The sequence below is a fragment of the Lathamus discolor genome, chromosome Z (assembly GCF_037157495.1).
Source record: "Lathamus discolor isolate bLatDis1 chromosome Z, bLatDis1.hap1, whole genome shotgun sequence".
Classification (NCBI taxonomy): domain Eukaryota; kingdom Metazoa; phylum Chordata; class Aves; order Psittaciformes; family Psittacidae; genus Lathamus; species Lathamus discolor.
Window position 1 is genome coordinate 66,722,609 of NC_088909.1, and position 11,105 is coordinate 66,733,713.

General features: G+C 37.5%; 1 protein-coding gene across 1 annotated transcript; it reads left to right on the top strand.

The window, feature by feature from the left end:
* The first annotated feature begins 3,096 nt into the window (after positions 1-3,096).
* On the top strand, positions 3,097-5,836 carry LOC136006069 (protein FAM240B-like). Its single transcript, XM_065664071.1, has 2 exons — positions 3,097-3,242; positions 5,704-5,836. Exons 1-2 carry the CDS (start codon positions 3,097-3,099, stop codon positions 5,834-5,836), a joined length of 279 nt encoding a protein of 92 aa, XP_065520143.1.
* Positions 5,837-11,105: the final 5,269 nt, after the last annotated feature.

Genomic DNA, 11,105 nt, shown 5'->3' on the forward strand with positions numbered 1-11,105 from the left:
GAAAGTGTGTTTAGGAAAATCCAACTGCCCTGCTAGTTTCTGAACCCTGAGCTTTCTAAGTGAAGAAATCACGAACAAGTTTGCCAGAATTAAGTCTAATTGTCAGTATAACTCCAATTTATGTTATTGGGACATCTAAAAAGAAAACAGAAAATCACTCAACCAGTGATGTTTTCTAGAGCAATAATGACTGTTTGATACAAAGAAAACAAACCCAGAGAATTACTCAGAAGTCCAAATCAAGCTCCTAAGTAGAATATTTCTATTAGAAAAAAAAGAAGGCATTACACAGTACACATGAACTCTAATCTCTATATATGGATGCTGTAACACCAGGCTGAAAGAAAGGATACTGTCACATATCATAGCATGAGAGATGTTGGTTAACAATGACAGCACCATCTTCAAAAATCTTACTTCAAGAACCTGTCTTAGCAATACCATGTGAAATATTCACTCTCACTGACATTCATAAGAACTATAACCAAGTCAAATGTTCTTGACTTGCAAAAAGTCTCACAGATATACCAGACTGACTTTTGCAGAAGTACCTCCATCCATTGGTCTGACCACAGCTTCTTCCTTTGAATAGAGCAGGCAAGATTTAAGGCCACCAAAACCCACATGCACACCCAAAAAATCTAACCAATTTAGAACTCAGATAAGGACTGGAGGCCCTTTTTGTATCACTTGAAGAACATCTACTGGAAGTTTAATTATCATAAAAACTTAATCTCTAATGAAAGGTTAATATGTTATGGCAGACTCTTATGTGAGGCAAAGCATAATAGAGATTACAGGGCAAACCTACTCAGACAATTTGTCAGCAGCTTACATCTGGCTTCTGAGGCAACATGATAATTATCTGAAGAGTTTCAAGTGGACAGCTGCTACTGAAAGAAGAACCTTTAAATGGTGAAAAGACCCAGGTGACCTGCTGGTCTGAGAATGATGAAATAATATTCCATCACTCACTGTAACAACCTATTACCAAGGCATTTATTCTAACACTGCTCAAAGGCTAGAGAATTAAGATACAGATAGGGCATGTTCCAGTGCACCCGTGACAAGCATACCTTTCTGCAAGATAAAGCTTTAAATTCTGTTATTTTAGGGCACCAGAATGAGACAAAAGAGTCTTAAAAGATTACCTGTACTCCCATTTAGACCATATCATTGATAGACAAAACAGGTTTAGCAAAAGTTTATAGTGAACTGCTGTATCCACACTGGTGTAACAACTGCTGCTGCACACTACCTCTCCAGCTTTCCCTGTCCACAGCAAGGGGAACACCAGAAAAGTGCTGTTTGCTTCAAAGGAAAAGATCTGATTTTTTTTGGTGATACAGCAGCTTTCTCTAACTTTGCTGTGAAAAGTCTCAGTATCCTAAGCACTCAAGCATGTCTGATATTGATTGCATAGGAGGTTTCATTACCTGAACTAATCAGTGCACGTATACTACTCCAGTTAGACTGTGCTGGTCTTCAAGCAACTGAACTTCTCTGTGAAAAAAATACTGCATCTGGAAGTGGCAGAGATTTTTCTTTCTGTTAAGCAAGTTTTTCAGCCCAGTCAGACTTAGCACCACATTTAGCAAAAGTATTTGTTATTATTGATCTTTCTAAAAAATGTTTGTGAAAATAATGCCAAATATAAAATATTCTATCTAGGAAAATGCACTTACGTACCCCTTTAAAACTTCGGGAGTTTAAAATACAGTATTTGATGGGAAAACCTTGCAAAAGCCTGCGTTTGTGTTGCTGTCTGACTGTTCTTTTACTCTGATCTTCTGCTTAAAGCATAGCACAAATCAAAGGCTTCCTCAGATTAGCCTACATTATCATAGTCTTCATAGTAGTTATCAAGGATAGTTTATAAAGCATGACATTGTCTATGAAGTAGACTCACTAGTACATATCAGGGTCTATAGGCATTAACTCATCAGCATTACAGGACGGACATTTGGCTAAAACGACAAAAGTGACAGCAGAATATATATGAACACAAGGAAGCAAATGGATTTTGTAGGAACCCTCAAATTATGCACTGATCTAGTCATAGAAAACTCAGGAGCATGGGTCTGTTGGGTTTTTTTAATTTCTTGCGTCATCCTGCTTGCTGAAGGGGCTTAGTGTAGGAGATTGGTGCAGGAAATCCTGCTTCATGTTAGGGTAGAAGCATAACAGGTTGTTGATACCTTCAGAGCAAAGAAATATCTGGCCAGCAATAGATACAGTACATGATGCAATTTTTCTGACTATTTCATTTAGAAATAAACAATGACACTTATATTTTCAAAGTACCATTAAGATTTGATCACCAATGCATATTTGATTGTACCAGCAAGCACTACAGACAAGCTGAGAATTTAAAAACCCTCTGATTGAATACTATGCATTTAGCAAGGATAAATTCACCTAATTTCTATCCTTTTTCTCATTCATTGGAACTCATCTCTATATTTTAATGAGCTCTAATTTTAACAGTATTTAAGACTGAATTTTTATTTGAAATTAAAGAACAAGGTCATAACAAGTTCCCTACGGCTTTGCACTCTGTGTGCTTCAACCTCAACTTAGAGTCATAATTCCCCCACATATTTTGTGCTACATATCATTTGGGGCAGTAGAAAGAATCATTTAAAAACAACATATTTCCCTTGGATAACAACCATCTATAATCTCTTTTAAAATTACAGGAAGTAAAAAAGGGGAAAACCTTTCACAACATCTCATCTGATGAGATGATAGTGACAATGGCACTATATCTGAAAGAATTTTTCCTAACTTCTTCCAAAACCACTTAAAATCTCACACATTCTGAGGCTTCCACAATATTTCAGTGAAATGTGCCATGCGTAGTCATTACTCAGTAACAAAAATATAGGTTCACCATTTAGCTATCACCCAAGGCCTGTTTCAATGCATTATATTTTGCTTCAAGGCATAGTAAACACCAGTAACCTATTCTTCTCAGGTGACACACTTTATTTTAATAGTATTTCATGAGAAAGAAATTGCAAGGGGCAAAGCAGCACAGTATCTGCCTTAGGTTAAGCTCCTGACTGCTATGACCTCCAAATTGCTTTTCAGAAGATGAGCAAGCATACCAACTTCAGAAGACACAAGATGTGTGGTCATGATGCAGAAGGGCTGAAGAACTTCTGGGAGAAAGTCATCCAAGAGCAAACTAAGCAAAGAGAATGTGAAGAGTCTAGGTTAAGCAAAAGCGCTCTGAGCAAGTAAGTGGCACTTTTTCTTTTGCACAATATAGGAAGGCATGTCATCACATGCATTAAAATAAGGTAACTCCTTATTGTACTGCTTTATTCATAGCACAGATTGTGTTCAGGATCTTTGGCACTTTTTCTCTCAAAGCTGCTTGTCTCGTATTTCCGTGGCTCTTCTACATGGAAACTCAGACACCCTTCACCCCTGAACCTCATGAGCATTCTTCAAAGGCCTTGGAGCATAGCCACACAAAAATAAAGCACTTTGGCAGTATGGCTTGTGACAGACAGAAAATACCAAGATTTTTATCTGGAACTGGTACAGCTAGTACTAGTATAAAGTAGTATTACATTAAAGGGACAGGCAAACCATCCATTTAATGTGTAGAATCAACAAACTTATAGCATCTTTATAATGTTTAACAGCCTTTCTCATCATATAATACCAAGGATAGAAACAGTATAATGAGATCTTCCTGTCCCATGGAACACATTTCATTAGGATTTCTGCTACACAACAGATAAAAAATAAGGCTACTCAAATTTAATCTTTTTTTTCCCAAAACAGTTGTGATTATGGTACAAATACTCAGCACAAGTATGGTAGATTGATTCAAATAGTTTCTCAACCTGTTGTACCTCAGGAGTTTGAACCAGGGTCCCACACACACGAAGTGAATCCCATGGCTGACAATGGACAGAGAAAGAGCTATCTGTGACTCTTATGTTTTTCTGATGGGTTTTCCTGCTGAAATTAACAGAAGTTTTCCTGAATAAACTTTCTTCAAAACTGGGACATTTACATAAATTAATTTGACTTCAACAAACTGGAATGTACTGGTAAAGGACGGTTTCCTCAAAAAAATTTCCACGCACTCTGACACAAGTTCCCAAAGAGGAAGCTACTATTGTCATTTAAAGAATAAGGAAAGCAAGCTCTGTGTAGGCCTTTTGTACCAATAGTCAGATGCAGACAGTGTTTCTCCCATGTAAATGCATCCTGCTCCAGTTAGTCAGTAATATTCCCAACCCAAATCACCAAGTTGCTGGAGAGGAAATACATATAATAAAACCCAGGGAAGTGTTCAGCTGCACTAGAAACCTTTGTCACTCTAGCTTCACAAAAAACTAACACAAAAAGACATGGCAAATCAATTGCAATTAGGAGTATAGGTACCATTTTTAACATCACGAAGTTAAAAATGCTAAAAGCTTTCATAAGATTTTCTCTGAAAAGCAAAAAATATACAGCAAAAGAACTCTGAATATGTCTTAGCTTACATATCCAATATATCTTAGCATGGGGGTTACAACCCCAAAAAAGTTCTTTCAAGGTCACTTGACCAAAGCCCAGATTTTTCACAAAGTTCTCTAACTTGAATAAATAAATAAAAACAAAAAATAAATCAGAAGGTCACTGCAAAATCTACAGGTTCACGACTTCATGTAAGTCTGGGAGAATTAGGTGGCTCTAAGTGTAGAATAGTGTTCATTCTGTGACACCTAGGACACTAGCTGACAAGGAACACCAATGCTTTCAATGGCAAATTTTTCCTAAGTAATTGCAACAATTCTTTGAGGCTTAACTGTATGCATAAGGGAATAATGAAGCAAAGACAGGGTAGACCAAATGAGAAAAGTTTAAAACACTATCTGAAATCAAATTCAGAAGCCAAAGTAACAGAAGCATTCACGTGAAACAGCTACTGCCGAATTACTCTCAGATGAAATCATTGGCTGAGTTTTTTTAACACACCAAATGTAATATAAAAACCCATGATGTATTTGGCATTACCATATGATTGATATCTAATCCTATAGCATTGCTGGGTCAGGCGTTTCATAATACAGTTTCCTTTGGAAAATACACATCCAACAGTATCTTGCAGTGGTCCCTAGTGGTTTTCTCTTCTGTTTGTGCTATACTTGCGCTTTGAAGTTATGTGGCTCCTCTTGCATGTGACATCAATTCCTTTCATTAAACATGTACAGGGTTTGTAGAGATTTTAGGTACGAAATGGTTACCTTATTTTCCTTCAGAGTAAACCCAAATAGACATATTGACAGATCTTGCTCTTCTCCACAGCATTTTACAGTAAACTTGGGGGGTCTAGGGGTGCAATTGTATTTTTTGATTTACACGTAGAATGACCTTATTGGATAGACAGTACTTCTGTGTAGCTTTGTGAATATCCTAGAGGAAAAAAAATAGAGCTCTTCACACTGACAGTATTTCAACAGTTGTTTGACTCATTTGGAATCCAGCAATGTCAACCACTGATAGCATCAGGACTATCCCTTTCTCCCCTGCATTCCTGATGTAGCAAGCTAGAGAGATGTGTAGATGGTAAACAAATACAGGACAAGTGTTATGGTGATGAAAGAGAGGAAAGCTTCGACCCTGCTGAAAAGCCCTGGATACATTTGAAGGATTTGGCTCAGTACTTGCTAAGTGTTTGTCCTCTCTCTACAGACTCCGCCATGAATGGACTCTGCGGCTGGAAGGACGAGCAAGGCAGGTCCAGGCACAGATGAAAACACAGAAAGAACAGATGATGATGCTGTCTATTGAGACTCTTCCCTCACCAGATAAAACTGTTGCTTAAAGTTACTGTGAAAATGCAGAAAGCATTGGGCCTGACTCTGACCTTCTGCATGCACTTATAAACTAGCAGCTACACTACTGAACGAGGAAAAGGTCAGAATCTGGCTCTTTTCCAGACTCCTACTAGGGCTCCTAATAAGATTCTATTGGAATTCAGTGCAAAAATAAGGCCACAGTACAATAATCTCAAAAAAAAAAAAAAAAGGATAGATGAGAAGCAGACACCTTTAATTTCTCATGATATATTATTACTGTGATGCAGCAGGACTTTCTTATGTAACTGCATCTGTGCAGAGTGACAACAACATATTTCTAGGAGAAAGGATCACTTGTTTAATGGGGATAATACATTCAGGCAGCTGCATGCAAAACGGCACATTTCCATTTTCAGAGCTCACAGAGTCTGGCTTAGTGCAGATATAAGCTGTTCGCCTGTCTTGATGAGCCACAGTGAAGGGAGTTAAGGATTAGTCTGATCAGCTGGACAGAAAATAAATATATTCTTAGATGCAATCAGGAAAAAAAGAAAAAAGAAAAAATGCTTTTCTGATCAACATGCAAGAAGATTTACATAACTTAATCATTAAATGAACAGAGGAAAGCATTTTTACTTTCATGGGGTAGGTAAGAAAAAGACTACTGAGGTTATTATGAACCTGTCTGAGAAATGTCAGAGCAAGTGAGTATGAAAGAGAGTTTGAAATAGAAGCAGTGAATCGGTTCATCATAATAGCTTTGCAGGGCATCACTTGCCATAGCTGGTGTGCACTAATCCAAACACTTGCTTTGTCTCACCTTCTTCTAGGTCAGTTAAAATAAAGGAAGGAATAATTAAACACAGGGTAATAATAATGTGTTCTATTGACTTATATATCTATGTATCTAAATACCATATCTTTTGGGAAAAAAAAAACCAACACAAAAACTAAACAACATTTACTTATTAGCTCTTCAATTAATTTCTTTGATATTCAAGAGAAAAGCCATAAATCTAAACAATTATTTTTCTCTAAAACAACATTTTAGAGAATTCAAAATTCTCTATTCAAACATTAAGCCAGGTGGAATTTTACCTTGCTTCCCTGATTGCACTGAAGAAGTAGATAGGAATATATTTGATATATTTCAAAATGAAACAAAATTTAAACCATTTTGACCTCGCAGAAATGGTTTTTTAGTCTTTTTAAAGAAACCTTTCATTAAAACACACAGTTTTACAGAATGTTCCCACTTTTACAAAGTGACATTCTCCTATAGAATAAAACATTTTATCACAGAAATGTTGCTATTCCACGGAGGACTAAAATAATTAGAGATTTATAAAATGTTCTCTGATTATTGAAAACTGAAAGGAATGTAGAATCACTGTTCTTTCACATTTCAACCGAAAAAACAATTGTTTCTTCCATTGTTTTTTTCTCCATTAGAGAAGCAATGTTGAAAAATAATAAAATTGCAGCTTTTTTTGCCTTTGCAGACTGGTCTCTTTCTTCTGTCTTCATTTATTTCCCACTATTCTCTAAAACTTTCATTTACTACCATTCAAGTTAAACATTATCTCTGGTGAAGAAGATCAAACAGAACCTGAACTTGCTGCCACTTCTGTAAAAAACACAGTAGTTCACTGTACTGAGCCAGTACCTAAAGCACATAGGCAGGGCCTGTTGATATTGAGAAATGCCAGATTCCCCACTTGTGAAAGCCAGATTTGTTAGATCTGCTAACCACTGCTTTAAGTTGTATTGCTACCCACATCAGTGCACCTTCTCCCTACTCTATGCCAGTGTGACAAGAAAAGATTCAAGGAAAACTGGCCCAATAAGCATTTGTTGTTCTTTTACATCTAGTGTCAACGTTTTAAATTATTAGGAACAGACAGAGGAAAAAGACCGCACCAGCAGGTGCAATCCACACACAGTAATTCTCAGCACTCCCCTGAGAGAGCCCCAAAACCAGCTGAGGTCTCTCAGCAACGATTCCATCAAGAGCTTTGCAAACAGACAGCAGCATATTTACTGCATGCTGGAAGAATGTTGCGAGTATTGTTTATCTTCACAAGAATACGGAACCTATTTCAGAATAGGTTTCTGAAACATCCACTGCAGCACGGAGTGTGTATACCACAAGTGTGAAAGACTAAAATCCTCCCACTCTTAGTTGAAACCAGCTCTTTGTAAGTTGCTTAAGTGCATATGCATTAGTCATGCTTACCTATTCTAACACATATTTTTCAGAGTAGCAGTATCTTGGCACCTCCATGGTATTGAACAGCAGATGCTTTCTGTTCCAAAGTGTGGGTGTTCAACAATTTTTCACTGCTCATGCACATACAACTAGACTCAGAAAAAACAAGTGTTAGAAATAATAAAGTCTAGCAGCCAGATATAGCCAGATATGCTGCTTGAGTATTGCAAAGCTAAAGGCAGACAATAAGGTGACTGGGAAAATTTTGTTGTTTCGCTTCAGTTTCCGAGTTGGTGAATTCAAGCCTGAATTTAGGCATGCCAGATACACTTAAAAGTGTTCAAGCCTGGATTTCATTATAAAAGCAAGCAACCAGAAGTCAGTTCAAGTTGAATTCTTACATTAGAAAACACCTGCCTCATTCATATACAAAGCCCCTACTGATAAAACAGGATATCCAGTGAGTATAACCTGTTGGGAGAGTAGGCCCCTTCAACCAAACACAGCATTTTTTATTTCCCTTGTCTCTAGTTCCCCGCCTCTTTCCAAAGAAAAACAAAAAAAGAAAAGAAGAATCAAATGAAAATTCATATTACAGTAGCCATATTAGAAAAGCTGGACTAGCAATTTGAGAAGAAAAACTAATTTCTTGGAGTTTATTAGTTTGCCTAACAGAAAAAGAATTGGAATTGAATACCAGTTAATTTGCATAATCACTACCACCCTGCACTAATAAGACGCTACCATGCCTTACAAGAACACATAAGCCAGTCCAGCACTTCCCTAAGCCAGCAAAGAACAACTAAAATTGTATATGAGAAGTCAGAGACTAATAGTTTTGGTCATGGGACTTTAAACATATGATATATGATGCAATATGTGGGGATCATATCTATGAGGTAATGCACTCAAACTGGCATACTGAGGTCAGTTGCAGAACACCCACTTAGCATTGCCTGAATTTATGTGCATGGCAAATAGTGTGAGCACATACTACACTCATTCACATGCTTACTCCCAAGTGCCGTGTCTGATCCAGGAACTAGTGACTAATTTTTGAGACACCACTAGAACTGCTTTCTCAAACTGCCTCTGAGCTGTGGTCAGTTACTAAAGCAGGGCTTACTCAAAATGAGGCAGTCAATAGGGTGAATATAGATGACACTGAGCTGAAGTCTGGCTTCATTCTGACACCATCAAGAAGCACTCACACGATCAGTTACAGGTAAGACCTTTAAATAGATAGCAACTCAACACCTGTCAGTTGCTGCACCTGAATTAGCACTTAAATTCAGGACAGGAGAGTTTCTTTAAGTGAAACCCTTGATTGTCTGCACTCTACCACATATTGGTTTGAGTCACAAAGCAAGTTTAAGGCATGCAGATTAGAATTCTTTCAGAGGAAACTAAGCCAGACCGGAGGCCATGCTCTAAATACACACCAAAGGGCGCTAGCCTCTAAGGGTCTGAGAAAAGCATTAACTCTTCAGACAGTTTTGAGAAACTTGCATAGGTGGGTTATTTGGTCCAACTAACTAAAATAGATTGAGTCTAATATAAACCCCTGCACCATGCTTAGTCTAATGTGGGGAACTCAGCAGCAGCCACTTGATCTGCTGAGTTGCTGGTAATGTGCTGAGTCACTTGCTAATGTAGGTGAGCATAACACAACCAAAACAGTGGAGGTGATATCAAAGCACATTCATATATTTCATGTAGATCTAAACGTGGACCTTAGCGGATGCAATGACTGAGTTCAGGAATGACAATTCACTTGTACAGCCATGCAGATGTGCTAGCATGCATAACTATGCACAGCTTGGTCAACCATCCTGCTGGAGCTGCATGTTGTTGAAATAGAGGCTACCCACACTACAATAAAACTTAGCATAGATCTGGCTTCTGGAACCATAAACCAGCCATGTGTGGTTCAGTTCTACAGCTAAATGATAGAAATATGAGGATAATTACCAATTTCCTAGCCCAAATGTTCCTCCTAATTACAAACTGATGGTGTCCTGAGGGATGCTGCTCTCTACTTTGCCTATTAAACAGCTCTTGACTAGGGCTTCACTGCCACAGTGTGAATAAGGAATAGTAAATCACCTAAAAATACTTGTGGATTGAAAAGAGCATCTGTAGATAAATTAGGATGAAAAAAAAGGGTAGATCTAGAATACGTTATACTTCCTGAGGACACTTCTCTTCACGAATTAAGCATTACTATACCATATATTTTTTACAGAGAAGGGCAGGAGTTATGCATGGTGTTACATATTTGAGAAAAAATTGCATACAAAACCTCAGTACTCAGGACTGACAATAAAAAAATCTAATTATTTCTCCTATTCCCCATCTATTTAATTTGTGTGTCACAATTTTAAATATATTTCAAGCTAAGGTGGACACAAGGCAGGGAAAATTCCAGGCCCAAAAAATGACAGTCTGACAAATAACCTAAAAAAGGTTTATACTACCAGGGAATCCAAACTTAACAATAGGTTTCTATGTGCTGCCTCCATACTAAGTGTACTTGTCTTGAATGCCACTCAAATGCCATTAAATGAAATAATAGTCTTCTACTAATGACTAATGAAATGTGAGACATTACTGGCCTAATCTTTACCTGGTACTCAGGGCCAGTTTTCAGTCTGACTGGTATGACTGAAAGGTTCACAGTCAGGGTCACTATTTTTCCATAGCAAACATAAGCATCATCAGGGAGCATTATAATTTCAAATAGCTACAATAGTAAAATAATCGTCTGACAAACATCAAAAGGGGAAAAATTGCAGTACCAAATCTGAAAGATAACAATTCAGCTATTTGGGCCAGTTCTTTAAAGAACAGCATCTTTATGTTTGGTCTTCACCATGATTGCACTGCATATCCAACATGAACGTTGATGCCATTTGATTGGAACTGTAACTTCCCAGTATATTTTTACTGTTCAACCATAGTGAAAAGTGGACTTAATAGTTCTTGATTCTATTAAATTTAGTATCTAACACAGAGAAACAGTATCTGCAAAATACGGATACAAAAAGCTCAGCCTGTATAGTCTATTTGCAGCTAAGCAGCAGAAA

Coding starts and splice junctions, on each gene's coding strand:
- LOC136006069 (XM_065664071.1), top strand. CDS start 3,097: ATGAGCAAGCATACCAACTTCAGAAGACACAAGATGTGTGGTCATGAT. Junction 3,243..5,703: donor AGCAAAAGCGCTCTGAGCAA/GTAAGTGGCACT, acceptor CTCTCTCTACAG/ACTCCGCCATGAATGGACTC.